At 32.1% G+C, this 18827-nt stretch overlaps 4 protein-coding genes across 8 annotated transcripts; 3 read left to right on the plus strand and 1 right to left on the minus strand.

Moving 5' to 3' along the window:
* Nucleotides 1–880: 880 nt before the first annotated feature.
* LOC101267260 (fatty acyl-CoA reductase 2, chloroplastic-like) lies at nucleotides 881–4894 on the plus strand. Of its 2 annotated transcripts, XM_004246680.5 has the most exons (9): nucleotides 881–1211; nucleotides 1405–1508; nucleotides 1623–1822; nucleotides 1918–2018; nucleotides 2184–2397; nucleotides 2928–3089; nucleotides 3176–3257; nucleotides 3743–4116; nucleotides 4615–4894. In XM_004246680.5, exons 1-9 carry the CDS (start codon nucleotides 914–916, stop codon nucleotides 4769–4771), a joined length of 1692 nt encoding a protein of 563 aa, XP_004246728.2. In that variant the 5' UTR covers nucleotides 881–913; the 3' UTR covers nucleotides 4772–4894. The 2 variants fall into 2 exon arrangements, with proteins under 2 accessions (XP_004246728.2, XP_010326043.2); XM_010327741.4 differs by lacking the exon at nucleotides 4615–4894 and having other exon boundaries at nucleotides 3176–3222; nucleotides 3743–3883.
* Nucleotides 4895–7122: 2228 nt separating this feature from the next.
* Nucleotides 7123–8359, minus strand: LOC101268421 (pathogenesis-related protein 1A). Its single transcript, XM_004246684.4, has 2 exons — nucleotides 8069–8359; nucleotides 7123–7508 (listed from the first exon to the last, which is right to left on the minus strand). The coding sequence occupies exons 1-2, from the start codon at nucleotides 8296–8298 to the stop codon at nucleotides 7181–7183; spliced, it is 558 nt and encodes a 185-aa protein (XP_004246732.2). The 5' UTR covers nucleotides 8299–8359; the 3' UTR covers nucleotides 7123–7180.
* A 789-nt stretch (nucleotides 8360–9148) lies between these two features.
* On the plus strand, nucleotides 9149–13464 carry LOC101268134 (uncharacterized). Of its 4 annotated transcripts, none has more exons than XM_004246683.5 (4): nucleotides 9149–9404; nucleotides 9490–9668; nucleotides 12001–12202; nucleotides 13083–13464. In XM_004246683.5, the coding sequence occupies exons 1-4, from the start codon at nucleotides 9323–9325 to the stop codon at nucleotides 13316–13318; spliced, it is 699 nt and encodes a 232-aa protein (XP_004246731.1). In that variant the 5' UTR covers nucleotides 9149–9322; the 3' UTR covers nucleotides 13319–13464. The 4 variants fall into 4 exon arrangements, with proteins under 4 accessions (XP_004246731.1, XP_010326041.1, XP_010326040.1 ...); XM_010327739.4 differs by having other exon boundaries at nucleotides 13086–13464; XM_010327738.4 differs by having other exon boundaries at nucleotides 12001–12199.
* A 2107-nt stretch (nucleotides 13465–15571) lies between these two features.
* ABCG23 (ABC transporter G family member 23) lies at nucleotides 15572–18400 on the plus strand. Its single transcript, XM_004246681.5, has one exon. It carries the CDS (start codon nucleotides 15877–15879, stop codon nucleotides 18091–18093), a length of 2217 nt encoding a protein of 738 aa, XP_004246729.2. The 5' UTR covers nucleotides 15572–15876; the 3' UTR covers nucleotides 18094–18400.
* Nucleotides 18401–18827: the final 427 nt, after the last annotated feature.

Genomic DNA, 18827 nt, shown 5'->3' on the forward strand with positions numbered 1-18827 from the left:
GCACTAAAGTATCATACGACGCCGTTAATTACACTAAAATATGTCACTCAAGAATATACATGTAAAAATGAGCACAAATTATACTTTTATTTAAGAAGTTATCCCAATTATCATTAATTAAGTGATTTTTGCTTAACAAAATAAAGTTAAGTAAATTTTTGAAATAAAAGTTACTAGTCAAATAATCGTTTGAAAAATTAACTCAAATAATCGATTACTAGCTAAAATCAAGATATTATTCATCGAGATTTTCTTATTTTATTTTGGGCTAGGTTAGGAAATAGAAATTTTGTGACAATATACAAATGCATATGACATTTTGAATATCTAACCCCATCCTACACAAGTCTAAATTTGCCTCAATTTATATAAATCTACGTGTAAAACTTATTCGCATCGAGTATTTACACCAAATCAATACGTGCATAACATGTGTTTAAATTTATAGTTCAATTTACTTCATTAAATCATGTAACAACGAAAATTACATTTACTTGATCTAAACACGTGGTGCAAATAAATTTTTTTCTAGATTTAATTAAATTCACACCGCCTTGCGTTCACACTACTCTATGGCCATCCCTATCAACGAGACTAGAGATCTAGGCAATATGAAAGATATAATTACCATATATGGATTGATTATAATCACAAAAACTAATGTGAGAGATAGAAAAATTCATATGTGGATTGATTATTATTACATGAATCTGTAAATACGACTTTTTTAATTTGTAAATAAGCAAGAGATCTCATTTTTCAACACGCAAGATCATATTTATTAAATGTCAAAATCACAATTCACCATAATTCAACAACCCTTTTAATTTTAATGTAAGTTTACCTCTATAAATAATTTACAAAATATTTTAGCTTCTATAACATATAACTAAACTATTTGTTTAATTGTCAAATGACAATGCTTCACCTTCAAAATCTTTTTTCCTTTAACACAAGGGTACCAATAAATAAGTTGTTTTTTGAAAATAATACTCATTTCTCTAGCAATTTTTCATACAAAATTAGATCAAATAATATTAGTCACTTAACATTAGGAATTGATCATGGCATTGACTCATCTTCCTCAAATTTTATTAAAGCATTGAGTGATCATCAAGGAGATGTTTTAGCTAAAAATGAAATAGGGATTATTGATTTTTTTGAAGCAAAAAATCTTCTTGTCACAGGTGCAACAGGATTTCTTGCAAAAGGTAATTTCAATAATGTTAGGAATTCTTTTTCGTTGGCGGTGAGATTCAAACACGTGACTTTTGTCTGCTACGATACCACGTTAAAATGCATACTTAGATTATCGCATCTAAAAGTTGTTGAAGACAGGATACATTTGAACACTTAGTTATATTCTCTAATATTTACAATAAAACTTTTTTTTTTTTTTTGTAGTTTTAATTGAAAAGATATTAAGAACAACACCAAAGATAAACAAGATCTACCTCCTTATAAGGGCAAAGGATAAGGAAGCTGCATTTGACAGATTAACAAGTGAAGTATGTTGATTATATTTTTTTTCTTCCATATATACTTTTTATATTATTATAAATAAATCTAATTTCCAAATAAAGTCACTAATTATGCATGATTTCTTTTTTTTTTTCCATTAGATAATAGAGTCAAAATTATTCAAATGTCTAAAAGAAATACATGGGGAATCTTATGAGTCATTCATAAGAAGTAAATTGATTCCTGTGGTTGGAAATATTGATGAGCCAAACCTTGGTATGGATAGTATTATTTCTCAACAAATAGCTCAAGAAATTGATTTGATCATCGACTCCGCAGCAAATACCACATTTGACTTGAGGTTAGTACGATCATCTCATCTGAAAGTTGTTACAGAAAGCACGTACATTTTTATTTTTTTACTTAATGAGTTGTGTCTTCATCAATATTGTCTAGGTATGACTTGGCTCTTGATGCTCATGTGAATGGTGCATATCAACTCATGATGTTTGCCAAGAAATGCATCAACTTGAAACTCCTCATCCATTATTCGACCGGTACACATTCAAATTCACTGACTGACAGACAGTCAAATTTCTTTATAACGACAATCATATATGTTGTATCTCATAGTGTTTTTTTTTATATATAAGGACATTGTTATATAGACGTTTGACTATTATAAATTATTTATTTACTTGTGCAATTTGTTTCTTTTAAAGCATATGCCAATGGAGAAAGAGAAGGTCTACAATATGAGAAGCCTTTCATTATGGGAGAAAGCATAACAAAGGAAAAACTCACATCACATTCTCCATCTGCTAAGTTTCCACTTCTCAATGCTGCCAATGAGTTGGACTTTGTTTCAAAGTTGAAGAATTCTATTAAAAATAATGATGAGTTCAATAAAATTATAAAAGAATTAGGAGATGAGAGGTACATTCTTAATAAGTGTGCTATTACCTCACAAATTCTGTTAATATAGAATAATTCTGTTAATATAGAATAGGGGAGTATATACTAAATACGCACAATACATAAATATGCCCTTTAACTTAGCTTAATTTCACATTTATGTTCTCAAACTTTGAGTGTGCACAAATAGACACTGAAACTTGTATAAAATTGAACAAATAGACACAAACGTCCTGCATGACCTCCTACATTAATTTTGTGTCCTACGTGTATTGTGACACGTAGGATTCGTGTGTCTATTTATTCAACTTTATACAATTTTAAGTGCCAATTTGTGCACATTCAAAATTGAATGACAAAAATGTAAAATGAGGCTAAGTTAAAGGAAAACATGCTATTTTTTTTCCAAATTAACTAAAACGAAAAAAAAAATCACATAAATTGAGACAGATCGAATAACAGATATTACAAGATTAATCGCCATTATAATATCCATACATATATTCAAGTGTAATTAAATGAATTATACTATATGATATGATTTTTAATAGGGCAAAGTTATATGGATGGCATGATACATATTCATTCACAAAGGCCATGGGTGAGATGGTGATTGATAGCATGAGGGAAAACATACCAATAGTCATTATTCGTCCTTCCATAATAACTAGTAGTTATGAACAACCTTTTCCAGGATGGATACAAGGATTAAGGTATCTTATATTAGTATCGTTCGGATTTCAGATTTCGAGAGTCAAATATTTTATAACTTTTTTATCTTCTTGTTTTCTCTCACTAGGATAATTGACCCTGCAATTGTTTTCTATGGAAAAGGGGAATTTCCAGGTGTTTATACTAACCCCTACTGTCTTATTGATATGGTAGGTATACTTTTCGAGGTGTGGGTTTACGAGGGGCATGTTGAAAATATAAAATTATACTATGTGAGGTGGAGCAAGATGAGTTTATGCGGGTTTTCCCTGCCTACTCCACCTTGTTGTCATCCCTAATTTTTAGATTGCACTTGTTATAGATCCAAAATGTATTTTTTCCTAACACTACGCATCACAAAATCGAAGAATTCGTTTCATTCACTTGTCAGAAAATATAATCTCATGAATTACACCATATAAAACCACAGTCTTAAAATCGTACCTTGTTATAAATTTGTTCCGACACTTTTTTTTTTTTTATTAGTTATCACATTTCTTTTTTATACGTTCATTAAGAAATCATCAATAAAAAGTATGTTTTTCATAAGTCTCATATATATTTTTATACGTACATTAAACTAATTTTATTTTGTACCAGTCAAACAACGTCACATAAACTATCTAACGAACTTGTGTTTGTTTACTTGGTTTAGGTTCCAGTTGATATGGTTGTAAATGCAACAATGGCTGCTATTGCCAAACATGGAAACTTGCAAAGTCCAGAGCTAAATGTGTATCATGTAGCATCATCATATGTCAATCCTTTATTATCATCACAAATTTCGAACTATTGCTATGAGTTTTTCTCTTCTTTTCCTTTTGTTAACTCAAAAGGAGATCAAGTGAAGGTTCAAAAGATGAAATATTTTGATAACATGTTAGATTATTCAAATTATATTTCAAAGGAATTGTTAAATCGACATCATGAAGTTGAAGATTCAAAGATGCAAAAGCTTTTTAAAAGGAAGGTGGAATTTTTAAAGAACTGTAGCAAGGTTTATGAACCGTATACATTCTACAAGGGATGGTATGACACTTTCTCATTTACTATCATTCCATTTATTAATTCTAGACTAAGTGCACAAAATATATATTTTGCGTTTGCACAGGGTTCGAGGAAGGATTGCACTTCAAGGAATGTGATATATATACAGACTATTTTAATTTAATGCAAACATTAGTTTAACAACTTTCACAACTCAAATTTGTGCTTAGTTCGGTGCATAAAGTATATTGCGTTTACACGGGGTTTGAGGAAGGATTGTACTTCAAGGTGTGTGATATAGACACATTAATTTTTATTCTAGACTAAGGGGCAGTCTGGTGCGTAAAGTATATTGTGTTTACACAGGTTTCGAGGAAGGGTTACACCTCAAGGAGTGTGATATAGACAGACTATTTTAATTTAATGCAAACATCAGTATAACAACTTTCATGACTCAAATTTGTGACCTATATTTTATACGAAGACAACTTTACCTGTACTCAAATATTAAAAAAATAATGTATGTTATTGTTTTGCAAGGTTTCACAATGGCAACATGCAAAAACTAATGGAAGATATGTCTGAGGAAGAAAGGAAAAGCTTTGATATTGATTTGTCAAAAATAAATTGGAGAGATTACATTATAGGAATTCATATTCCTGGAGTAAAAGAAAATGTATTGAAAGGCAGGATGTAATCTTCCTAACACTCTAATTTGAATGGTCGTAGTGTATTTTCTTTTTCATAATATATCATATCGTATTGTATTGTGTTGTATTATATCATACTGTATTATTTTAATAAATGCATTGTTTGAATAGATTGTATTGTTCTTCATCTTCGCACCTTATAAAAGTAGGGTATACACAAACATTATCCTTACTTTTTTATGAGGTAGGGAGTCATTATCGCTAAAGTCTCGACTCAAAAGGAAACTATCTGATGCAAGATTGTAAGAAAAGAGACAACACAATAGCAAGAAACAAAACCATCTTCGTAACTATATTGAAAAGTATATAAGTAACAACAACAACATATCTAAGGTAAAATAAACATATATCTTAGCTCCATCTTTATAAGGTAAAATAATTATTTGCAATATACTATCAATTTAAAAAATAAATATATCCGATGCAAAATTATAAAAAAAGAAAAACAATACAATACACTATCTATAAGAGAGATTATATGACACTTCTAGTTCCTTCTCATCGCATGAGAGGTAGTTTGATTCGTTATGAACTTTAAAAAGAAAGAAAGACTTTTAAAATTTGTGGTTCAAAATGAACGATAGAAATCTATGTAATTATAAATCATTTCATTAAGAGTATAATAGATATTTTATAGTGAAATTGTTATCTAATATAATGTGATATAAACATGTTATTTTAATTTAATGCAAACATTAGTATATATAACAATTTTCACGACTCAAATTTTTAACCTATGTTTCATACTAAGACAACGTTACCGTTACTCAAATATTAAAAAAAAAATTATCCCATAAAGATTTATATATAATATAGTAAAATAGGATGGTGTGGGGGATAGTTGAGGCGTAAGGGTTGGAGCAGGGACGAATCGAGTCCTATGAACTTGAAATGTCACTTATGAAAATTGTTAGAATTAGGGAAGTATATTTATATTATATTCTCTTCGTCTGGTATTATTTGTCATGATTTTTATTTTTAGAATCAAACTATAAAAACTTTGACTGACATTTTAAAATGTATTTTTTCATCATATTAATATGCAAAAAGTTGTAATTTATTGTACTTTTCATATAGTTTTAGAATATTTAATTTTTCTGTGTAAAATATCGAATTAATGTGATCTAATTTATCTTTAAAAATTAGTCAAATTAACTTTCGAAAAGCGCAACATGACAAACGATATCGGACGTAAAGAGTATTTTACAAAGATGAAATGTAGTGAATTCTGCATGGCTTATTGTTTTGAAGGTTTCACAACGGCAACGTACAAAAACTAATAAAAGATATGTCTGAAGAAGAAAGAAAAAGCTTTGAGATTGATTTGTCAAAAATAAATTGGAGAGATTTACTTTCATATTCCTAACAATCTATTTGAATGGTTGTAATGTATTTTTTCATAATATATTACATCGTATCGTATTATCTTTGTTTTAATAAATACATTATTTAGATAGATTGTATTTTTTTTTTGTCGTTGCACTTGCACCCCCATAAAAGTAGGATATACACAAAAGGAAAGTTATTGCTAAACTTTCGACTCAAAAGGAAATTATCTGCCGCAAGATTGTAAGAAAAGAGAACGAAATAGCAAGAAACAAAACCATCTTCGTGACTATATTGAGAAGTACATAAGTAACAACAACAACATATCTAGTGTAATTCATCAAGTAGGGTAAAATGTACGTACTTATATCTTAGCTCCATCTTTATATAATAGAAAAATTATTTCTGATAGATTCTCAATTTTTTTTTTAAAAAAAAAAGAATAATAGAGTATACGATGCTTAATTAAAAAAAAAATACAATACAAGTATAAATCGACGAATTTTTCAAACTTGTTTTATGAACAAAATTCGCTTTGTAAACATAACTACCTGCCTAGTCCATATTAGAGAAGTATGTGAAGGCACCCTAATTTTTTAAGCATTGAATGTTCATATTAACTTGCGGTCACCATAATTATTTCGATTATCAGATACTTACTATCTCCTATTAATATAAATCTGTCGATCTAACATCTGTTAAATTTAACTCTAGTCTTTAAGATGTGTGCTCGCTTTATTCATCACTAAACGTCCACAAGTTAATGTGTCATTTTCTTTGTCGATTATTAACCTCTATCTTGATTGAAAAAAAATTATTTGTGTGAATGACTCAAGTATCAATGACCTCAACTTATGGTCGATTAAGTTTATAATTTTCTTAATTTCAAAACTTACGAAAAAGAAAAAAAAAAGAAAAAAGAAAATAGATTTTTAAAATCATTTGAAGTTAAACTATAGACGAATACACCAAATATTCTTTAAAAAACAAAAAAAAAATTCTTACAACGTGATTACAAAATCAAAACATCGTTATTTATCGATCGTTTCAGAGTTAAATGTGACCTATCCTTAACTACTTGTTGAATTATTACCAGGATTTAAAGGATTAACACCTTTATAATTCCCAATAGGATCATATGAACATACAACATAAGCACCCTTTTGATTTTTGCAATAAACATTGCCACTACATCCAACTTTTGTAGTAGTCTTCCATACAATATTTAAATAATGGCCACATTCACATCCTTCTTTTTCTGGCTTACATTTGCAAACATTATTTACCTCGTCAAAATTCTTCTTTTCATCGAACCATTTCTTAACAATACCAGTTGCTGGTGTCTCTGCGTAAAGTTGCCAGAAGATATTCTCTCCGTACGGGCCGGTTGAATGTTGTCTGTAAGGGCAAATGATAGAAATCACATACTTTTAAGGTAAAACTATCATTTCCCCCCTTATAAGTTTATAATTACAAATATCTCTCAAACGGATACAATAATAGAAGCGCTGATACATTAATTTGATGCGCGAGATACATTAATCGTGAAGGAAGATACATTACATTTTATACATGATACACTAATATGATGCATGTGATACATTAATTTAATGCGGCATATACATTAATCTGATGTGTAAAAATGATGGATTTTGGGAATTTATAAGGCTAATAGAAGATAATAGTAATAAGAGAACTTAAAGGTGAAATTTTAGTCATTTATCGTTAAAATAAGTTTAGGAGATGTCAAATGGGAGCTAATTTGCACAAATAGCCACTTTTTGCACTTTAAAATCAACATAGACCAAAATTTAAATAGTGCCACTTAAAGGTCATGTTTGTGCATATCACCATAAATTTAGCTACATGATCATATGTCCAAATTGATCCAACCCTTTCAAAGGTGGTCTAACTTGAATATTTTCGAAAGACTATGCATATTGAACATCGATCTTTACCTGTAATTACAATCCTCCTTTCGTTGAACAGCCCAATCATACGCATAAGCGGCTAATTTCTCATCCCATTCCAAAGGAGGAACACCAACACTACTTCTTAAATCATTGTGAGCCTTGAGGTATTCTTGTTGAACCCAATCAAAGGTTGGTGGAGTTGCTTGTGAGAAAGTAATGAAGATTAGTAAGATGGACAACACCAAAAAAGTTGGTGTTAATAATATTTTAGCCATTGATATTTGACCAAAAAAAAAAAAAGATTATTGACAAATACAATGAAAATTAAGTAGCATTAATGTTGGCAAATATTGGTTTTGGTTAATTTGGTTAAAATTTGAGAAAGGAACAAAGAAGCAAAAGATAGGTGGAGATGAGATATCGGTTTAAGTGTCAACCAACTTCTAAAGCAATGGTGCAAGATCATCATATGGAATGAATATATATACTTCTATGTCTCGGCGTTTTTTGAATTTCAAAAGTTATATAAGTTTTTCTTTTGACAGTAATTTTTTCGTATTCTTTTAAATATTTTGAATTAAATAATTATTATGACTTTTAATACTTTTTACGTAATTTCAAATATTAAACTTTCATTTTAAGAAATTTAAAGATTTCATGTTCGTCTTTCTATAAATTCTATCCTCCACACACCTCACTTGTAGAATATTATTGTATCTGTTGTTAAAAATTTCATATTTAATTTTACGTTCAAAATTAAAAAAACTGACATTCAAATTCGAATGATAATGATGACACATAAATTAGGAACATAAACAGTAATACATACCACCCCCTTCAATCTATACCGTGTTTATTTTCATCTGTCTCTAATAATTTGTCTTTTTTTTAAGTTGTCACTAATTATTTGTGTATTTTGACAAATTAAGAAAGCATGATTAATTTTACGCATTATAATCTCAATTAATTACTTTGAAAAGGATAAACAAGTAAATTTAATATGTCAATAATTATTGTGTCGATTTAAAAGTAAACAAATAATTAAAAACAGATAGAATATATAATAAAAAACTCGTACTTACGAGGATTCAAAGTATAAAATGCTGAATAATAGAACGATTCCGTACCCAAAGAGAATCGAACCCGAGTGGACGTGTAGAGTAGTAGGACAAAAATAAACATTAAGATACAATCTGAAGAGCAAAAGGTACAAAATTTAGCTTCATCTTCGTCTTCGATAAAAAAAAAACCCAATTCCTTGCACAAAAAGCTACAAAAAAACGAAAAATCTCTACAGCGATGTGTCGTCGATTGAATCCTAGGGTTCCTCATCTTCTCCTTTCGTTTTTCTGTAGCTCGATTCTTCTCAGCTCGCTTCCAGGTAAATTTCATTTCAATCGAATTTCTGATTGTAGTGAACTAATCGATGGAAAATTATGTGATTTTTGTCTATTTTTTTTCTGTAGAATTGATTACAGCGGCGGTTGTAACACTAGATTCGATCGAGATATATAATACTCATGAGTTTTTCGGATCATCACCGGAAGTTTATTTTAAGTGTAAAGGTGAAAATAGAACAATATATTTGCCTGATGTGAAGAAGAAACATGAGTTGTATATCTTCAAGGGAGAAGAGTCTTGGCAGGTATGCAATTGCTTAATTTGAAAATGTTTAAATAAGTGTGGGTTGACTATATGAGCTCGTAGTTTCGTAGCTTGTTAGAGTTATACATATATTAGTTACCAGGTTATTGTGTTAACAATTGTATACATGAATAGTTCACCTCCTGACCAGCTAGCAAACGTGGTATCGCTTCATGTAGGATTTAATGCCTGCATAGCACACCTCCAAACTAGCTACGAAATGACCCCTGTGATTTTAGAGGATTGATCGTAGCTTGACTATTTAGTATCAGATTATCAAACCTATAACGATTCTCCTCCATTGTTTGGGTTTGAGGCTGGCTATGCTTTGGACATAGAGGGAGTTATACGGACTCTGTTAATCTACTATGATAGAATTTGTTTATTAAGTCGTTATAACTTTATCGATGTTTGAGCAGAAAAACATGCTTGTATGGAAGAAGTATAGAAAAAAGTAGAAAACTTACTGAAAATCACATCAGGAAATAGTTAAGTAAAATGAACATAATAGTAAAGAGAGAAGGTGTGCTTTCTTTTCCTGTTCTACATTTTAACAAAATTCATAGCCAAGAAATCCACTGTTTCTAGCACCTAGATGCACCTGCACCGATCTCCATTGCATTAGCTCTTGGAAGATACATTCATGGCAGTACCCACTTAGGAAGACGCTATTGATCCCAAAATCAAGGGAACACACACTTCCTTCTTACAGCTGCCTTCCAAGACGTTCCATTGCGCAAACTACCCTTAAAGTTAATGATTTCTTAACTACTACTGCAAATTTGTTGGGTCATCATATTTCCAACTATATCGTTCTCTCGAGGTTTTTCTATAATTCAAAGAGAGGTGGAATATAACCAGATTTATCTTCTGAAGCTTATGCCCTTTATTTGACATGCCATTTGCCAATTAGTAAAGTTTTCTCAGGCTTAAATTCGTGTTGAGAAAAGGAAAAGGCGAAAAGCTAACACAAGAAAATTTCATAATGAAGTCAGTAAAAATGTGCTCTAGAAAAATCTTCATTTTCTTCTCTAAGGTCAACTCGGTCAATTAGGAAAGTGCAGAGCCAGGTTCCATTTAGATGTACGGTTTCAGGAGAAACAAAAGTTCATCAATGTCTATCCTACAAGGTTTAGAAGTTATTTTAGTAGTAATTGATCCTTCTAGTGGAGGTTACACTCCAGAGATATTTTCTTCAAGGCTCTGTATTAGTACCTGGAATGATGATGCGCAAGAAGGCAAGAGAGCATTACCCCTCATTTGGGAGGAAAAGGTCTGTTGTAGAAGCAGGTTTCAATGCAGTCCCTCTGTCTCCCGAAGAAATCATTCTTATTAGATAACTTAGTATCCCACCTTTCAGTGGATTGTAGTCATTTCTTCTTTCAAAATGCTTGATAACACTGATTTACATGGTCGGATGTAGTTGTGGGGAGCTCACTTTTTTTAAATTCTATTTACCTTTGTTGTTTTCCTTTAACCTGTAGATGTTGGGATTAGGCTTAAATTAGGCTTAAAGGTTTTCATTCTTACGTGATGGGAGGATTTCCAAGAAGCATAAGTTATAGTTACTGGTAGAAACGAAATAAGAGAGAGCAGGGGATGAAATATTGGTGTTGCATAATGTTAGGAAGCATATCAAAGGCGTTTGCAGGCCCGAGAAGAGAAGTGCTAGTTGAATGCAGACAATTGTTGGCACTTGGGAGATGACTGATGAGTTGTCTGGGAGCTGACCTGTTGGAAATAAAAGAGGGGTTTACTGAGGTGGAGTTTTTAGGTTTCAACCTAGGAATAGCTGTGCGTGAAGGCAATAACCATTACCAAAGCATGAAGTTCCAATTGTGTGTGAAGGGAACCGTTTCCTCTCCCTCAACCCCAACCACATGCACCCAAAAAATTAGAAATAAAAAGAGAAAAGGTAATGGAACTAAACAGTTGGTCATGTAAAGATTGAGAGGACTTGCAACCAGTAGTCAGATCAATTTCTTTTCATAATTTTCTTCCCAGTCTTTCTCCATGATATATAGGAGTACTTAAAGTTTAGTCAAGACAATCCTCAGTTAGTTACAAGCCTACAGCATATATGTGGCTGTCTGGCAGAGGAGACTCTTATTCTTAATAAACCACGTGTTTGTTTGCTTTATGCATCAAGGGAAGAATTTGAATTTGTATTCCAATTTTAGACTATTATTCTTGTTACTTGGAAGGTTTCTGATGCAGCTCGGAAGCTTGTCTATGTTTGTTCTTTTAGAAGTTCACAAGTTTGCTGATCTAATAAGCATGGCCTATGGCATCTTCTTTTGTAAGCTAATGGTGTTGCATATTTATTTTTTTAGCCTCTGACAGAACTTGAAGAAAAGAAGTGCAAACGATGTGGGATATATGAGAAGGACTCATTTGTAAAGCCTGATGATATATTTGATGAATGGGAGTTCTGTGCATCTGATTTTACTAGTGCTGATGGGAAGTATATTCATTTCAAGGAGAAAGAGTTCAATGCCACATTTTTGTGTCCAGACTGTCTCCCTCTTGAAGGTGGTGAGTATTCTTTTTTTTGCTGTCTCCTCTTCTTGTTGGTTAATGCGATGTATTCTCTATAACAACAGTGAACTTGAGGCTAGTTGGAATTAATTTACTGCACATAAACTCATAAATGCTCTGAAAGCACCCCCCCCCCCTCTCCCCTCACCAATCTTTGCTTCGAGGTTTTGATTTAGTGATAAGGATGCAACACAAAATGTGTGGAAAGATACGTCTCTAGTTCAAACCCCGCCACTGACAAGAGGGCTGACATTCAAGTACCCCTCCCCTCCTGGAGTTTTCGAACATGAGGGTCAGTTGGAGTTGGGCATAACTCATAGGGGAATCTTAATCATCAAAAAGGTAAATAAAATTTATTCTAATCGAAGTGATCAATAGAAAAAGGTTTTGGTGGGTAAATCTTTGAGTTTTATTTTGACGTAGGATTTGGGCTCCTAATTGGCCCTGCAATCAAAAGACAATGGTACCACACTACCTTCACTTAGGGGTGTTGACACAGATGTAAACAATTTTTTTGCCTGGTTCTATAATTGAAGAATTAAATTGGACTGTTTCTCAAAAGAAACTGAATAAACGGAAGGTTGCACTTCCCTTGCAAGCTATGTATGATGACGATATGGATTTCTAGTAATCTTTGTTCTAAATGTTACTATATCCTTGTGTCTCCTCTGACATCCCTTTGTGGCACGTAGGGAATCCATGATGGGTCTGATTTTGTCTAAATTAGGAACGATTCTACTGAGTTACAAAATCTACAAATTATTTAAACATCAACTTATCAGAGCTACAAAATTCTTGCATTTATAGCATTATGGATGCTTATCCATTTGTTCTCTATATTCTGTAACTTATTGTCTGTGTTATTGCATGATTTCAGTAGCTTCTAATCACACCGATGTCCCACGGAATAAGGAAAAGGGAATGCACTGGGCTCTAGTGTTGCTCATCTGTGTCTTAGTGACTACTTTTATAGTTTTTGGAGCAGTAAGTGCCTACAAATATTGGCAAAAGAGAAAGAAACAACAAGAGCAAGCTCGATTCTTGAAGCTGTTCGAGGAGAGCGATGACATAGAGGACGAATTGGGCATTGGACCACTTAGTCATGTCATTTAGGTAGAAAAGAAATGGTATACCCTAAAACACTTGTACATTGCTTTTTGGTTTCAATCTTCTTCATGGAGAGAACTATTGAGAAAGTTGTATAGTGTAAACTTAACAGAGTGAAAATATGTATAAATTCATTATACTACAAGAGAAAACTCCAAACTAGTCCTTGTTCTTGTAAAAGAAAAGATATTTTGCTTCAAGTAGTTGAAAGGACAGGTAAAAAAGTACCCTTTCGGGGTGGTCTAGTGGTTTGGGATTAAGATTTCCGTGTTGGAGATCTCAAGTTCAAAACCCTTTGCTAGCAAAAGCAACATGTTTGCCGTTTAGGTTGTGCTCGTCGCATCGAGTTTGCCTAGCGCGGGTTACCTCTGAAAAAAGTGAATCTACCTATGGGGGATTAGCTTACAAAATACGCACTACACATATACTGTCAGTGTATATAAACTAGTTTGATCGAACTTTATATAATCTATAACTTCCCACATTTCTATATTCTATTTTTTGACTGAAGAGTTTGTAGGAATTCTTAGGTCCAGAGTAGATGAACATCTACACCTAAAGTAAAACAAAATTCATATTAATAAGAAAGGGATTTAGGTATAAGATTTAAAAAATGATTTTTTTATCATAAGAATACATTCCTATGAAGTGTAAAATAATAATAGGAAATAGACAAAAATAAAAATAAAAATTGATTTCGTAAAATAATGAAGGCGTGTACAAAAGAGATTAGGAATATATTGGTGAGACCATATTATAAGCCACATGGAAGTGACTAATAATTCAATAAAAATTAGATGAATTATAGTTATTTGCAACTAAATAAAACACACAAGAAAGTAGGAGTGGCTACTATATGAATATAACACGCAACAAGTTAGCAATGTGTATTATATTTTTTCTCTTTAATTTGTACAAATAGTCAAGTTTACATTACGTATCCAAACTTTATGTCATTATTATGTATCTTGAAATTCGAAACATAGGCTAGACAGGCAGTAAACTTCACCGTTCACACCAACTCAACCGTGAGAAATTTATTAAAGAATAGAAAAACTCACTGTCAACTGATTGTCTTATGTAGGTGGGTCCCAACCATATCTAGACATACCCTTTGATGCTTAAGTTTCGCTAGAGAGATTTATTAAGGGGATGAAACGCTTCCTACTGTGATAATATTCATCTTTACAGCTCGAACTTGACTACTAGTTAAGATTGGATGAGGCTTAACCATCTCGCTCTCACTATGCCTTTGGTAATTGAGGATTAATATTATTTATTTTTAAAGCTCAAATTAAAATCGATTATTAAGGATAAACAAATTTCAATCATCGCAATTCTGGTCAAACCTTAAGTTAATAGACATGAACCTTTTGACATTTTATTTCCCTTCTTGTAAATTACTTCTCAACAAACCAATTGATAGAAAAACCAAAGAGTTATCATATACTCTAAAATCACTTAGAAAAGAATTTATTAGGTTAGAAGAATAAATAGTTGATATATTTTTTTTTTTGTAAAAACACACAAGAAATGTCTCCCCATTAAATCTGGTTAGTTACAACTAAGGCATCTGATATTTTTTTTTTAAATTTTTTTTATCTAGAACTCCGTAAATAAAAATAATTGTGATTTAAAATTTATAAACTCAAAATCTTAACTTCATCCGTGAAAAAAAAGCATACGTTGATATGGTATTTTACTATTTTTGGTTGAGATTTCTTGAGGTAAATATATTGGGAACACTTTGCTATTATATGAGATAACTTATGAAGAAAATATTATACATATAAATAGGAACACTTTATTAATTATTATATTTATTTTACATTTTATATTTATATTTATATATAGATAGAAACACTTTATTATTAGTATAAGAAATAGCTTATGAAAAAAATATTATATATATAGGAACACTTTGCTATAATTAGAGATTACTTATGAACAAATATAAGGAACACTTACTATTATATGAGATAACTTATGAACAAAATATTAACTAGCTTTGATTTAACAACTTCAATTAATCATCAAAACATATACTCATATACATCGTAATATAAATTTATTGATTGGATCTTATCCTTATATATTCCCGAATCTAAATTTAAATAATCACATTCGATTTTTTAGATCGGCACCCGTATCAGATCCGAAGTAACATAGACCTGGTAGTTGATGATGTATATTACGTATACTTATTCAATGGAAGGCATCCAACTTGCCACCTACTGAACTTACTTTAGTATAATTTTCAAACCTCAATATTACACGAAAACATTAAAATTTTAACCTTATATTGTTCTATTAAGGCATAAAAAAATTTATATATTTACTTAGCCAAAGTTTCATAAAGAAAGTGACTCAACATGAAGAAAAAATTGTTGAATTAACTTTTCATACATTTATCTTTCTATTTAGTGTGTGTTTTTAGACAAAACTAGTAAGAAATATACATCCATAAACACCATACACCACCCTTCACTTACAAAAACAACAACTACTGATCAATTTTGCTGTTTAGCTACAAAATTTGGTACGTAGTACTGATTTGATCAAACATGTCTAGTCTTTGTGGAGGCGACGACATGTCTTCAGCTAGTGATCTTCCATTTTTAGGCCCAAGAAATAACATGGAACTTCAAGAATTTGGAAGAAAACCAAGGCACAATGTCTCTATCACACTAGGTGAGCTATTGAAACGCGTTGGCGACTCTGCTGAGGAAAAAAACCAAGTTCTTGAACTTGGAAATATCTCAAATTATACTACTTCTCCTTCATCATTTCCCTTTGTTCTTTCCTTTCACAACCTAAACTATAGTGTTAAAGTCAAAAGTAAAATATCACTTCCTAGGTGGTTGAGGAGGGGCGATAAAGACGATGAATTGTCATCCGATAAGGTGTTGTTGAATGACATATCAGGAGAAGCCAGAGAAGGTGAAATCATGGCTGTTCTTGGAGCTAGTGGCTCGGGAAAATCAACGTTGATTGATGCCCTTGCAGATCGAATATCAAGAGAGAGTCTAAAAGGGAATGTTACTTTGAATGGTGAAGTTCTTGAATCAAAGCTTCTCAAGGTTATCTCAGCGTATGTTATGCAAGATGATCTTTTATTCCCAATGTTAACAGTTGAAGAAACACTCATGTTCTCAGCCGAGTTTCGTCTTCCAAGGACTTTATCAAAGTCCAAGAAGAATGCTAGAGTTCAAGCGTTGATCGATCAATTAGGCCTTAGAAATGCTGCCAAGACAGTGATTGGTGATGAAGGCCATAGGGGAGTTTCTGGTGGCGAAAGAAGACGTGTTTCTATTGGTATCGACATAATTCATGACCCTATTGTCCTGTTTCTTGATGAACCAACTTCAGGACTTGATTCCACTAGTGCATATATGGTGGTAAAAGTCTTGCAAAGAATAGCACAAAGTGGTAGTATTGTGATCATGTCAATTCATCAACCAAGTTATAGAATTTTGAGTCTTTTAGACCGTTTAATCATCCTTTCGCGTGGACACACAGTCTTGACTAGCCCTCCTTCATGTCTACAACAATTCTTTGCTGATTTTGGGAATCCAATTCCTGAAAATGAAAACAGGATAGAGTTTGCTTTGGATTTCATCAGAGAACTCGAAGGAACTCCAAACGGAACCAAAACTTTGATGGAATTCAATAAAATATGGCAAAGGGGAAAAAACTCAACTACTAGCACTAGCAGCTTTTACAATGAACCAAAACCATCACTTAAAGATGCCATAAGTGCAAGTGTTTCAAGAGGGAAATTAGTCTCAGGAGCAACGAATAATATCGACCCAAATCTCTCTTCTTCAAACGTCCCGAAATTTGCTAATCCATTTTGGGTAGATATGGTTGTGATAGCTAAAAGATCAATGCTGAATTCCATGAGAATGCCTGAGCTGTTTGGTATGCGTTTTGGCGCTGTCGTTGTCACTGGGATCATCCTAGCCACAATTTTTTGGAAATTAGACAATTCACCAAAAGGGGTTCAAGAAAGGTTAGGCTTTTTTGCATTTGCAATGTCCACAACTTTTTACACTTGTGCTGAAGCCATTCCTGTTTTTCTTCAAGAAAGGTATATTTTCATGAGAGAAACTGCTTATAACGCTTATCGCCGTTCCTCTTATGTTGTTTCACATGCCATTATCTCACTTCCTTCCATATTAGTCCTCTCCATTGCCTTTGCTGTCACAACCTATTGGTCAGTTGGACTAGCCGGTGGCGTTTCTGGTTTCCTTTACTTCTTGCTCTTCTTAGTTGCCTCATTTTGGGCAGGGAGTTCATTTGTCACATTCCTCTCTGGTGTCATCTACAACATCATGATGGCCTACACAGTCGTGGTCGCGGTCTTAGCTTACTTCTTTCTCTTCAGTGGCTTCTTCATTAGTCGCGATAGAATACCTCCTTATTGGATATGGTTTCACTATATGTCCTTAGTGAAATACCCTTACCAAGGGGTGTTACAAAATGAGTTTTCTGATCCCAACAAGTGTTTTGTAAAGGGTGTCCAGCTTTTCGACGCCTCGCCATTGAGGGCTGTCCCTGAGGCCTTGAAGATCAAGTTGTTGCAAAACATGAGCAAGACATTGGGAATGAATATAACAAACACAACATGTTTGACAACAGGATCAGATATATTGAAGCAAAGTGGTGTGACTGATTTGAACAAATGGACTTGTTTTTGGATCACAATTGCTTTGGGATTTTTCTTTAGGATTCTCTTCTATTTTGCTTTGTTGGTTGGAAGCAAAAATAAGAGAAGGTGAAAACCTACGTTACGTTTAGCTCAGACTCTTCAGAAATGTCAACGGTTATTTTTGAAGTAGTATCGAAAGTGAAGAGTAAAAACAAGATGGAAAAAATAATAATTAATCTCACCATAATTTTATTTAGTAGTTCTCTTTTTAATCTTAATTTTAATTGAGTAGCTCTTTTCTCCTATGTTTTCTATGCTTATTTTCAAATGTTCAATATATGTTGTTAAATAATGTTCATCAAGTTGTATTTAGATTGTTAACTTCTGAATTCTGGTATTGTTAGTTCCACTATTTTATGGAAAATGTTATTTACAAATATCATTCTAACTTCGATTTCTTCGAAAATTTCATCGATTGTGTGTCGAATCCGCCCTTTACAACTTGTTACCGTTTGTATGTTTGTTTTAATTATTACTCAAATTTTTATTGTATCATATCATTATGTAATTATAAATAATCTTATTTTATATACGGATGAAATTTGATGTGATCAAATCGTTATCTTATTTTCTTTCCTTTTTATTTTATCTTTTCTTGTTAGCTAATGATCTATTTCTCGTCGGTAATGCTTTCAAATTACTCACGTGCGACGTTACATAACGATGAAAAATAATACTATCTATTCAAAGAGTATATTCATCAAGACGATACAATACGAACCTAAGAGGCTAATTACCATCCAAATTCCAAACAATTTTCACTTTGGGCTCAACAAAATGGGCCTGTAAACTACAAACTAATTT

The sequence above is a fragment of the Solanum lycopersicum genome, chromosome 9 (genome assembly GCF_036512215.1).
Source record: "Solanum lycopersicum chromosome 9, SLM_r2.1".
Classification (NCBI taxonomy): domain Eukaryota; kingdom Viridiplantae; phylum Streptophyta; class Magnoliopsida; order Solanales; family Solanaceae; genus Solanum; species Solanum lycopersicum.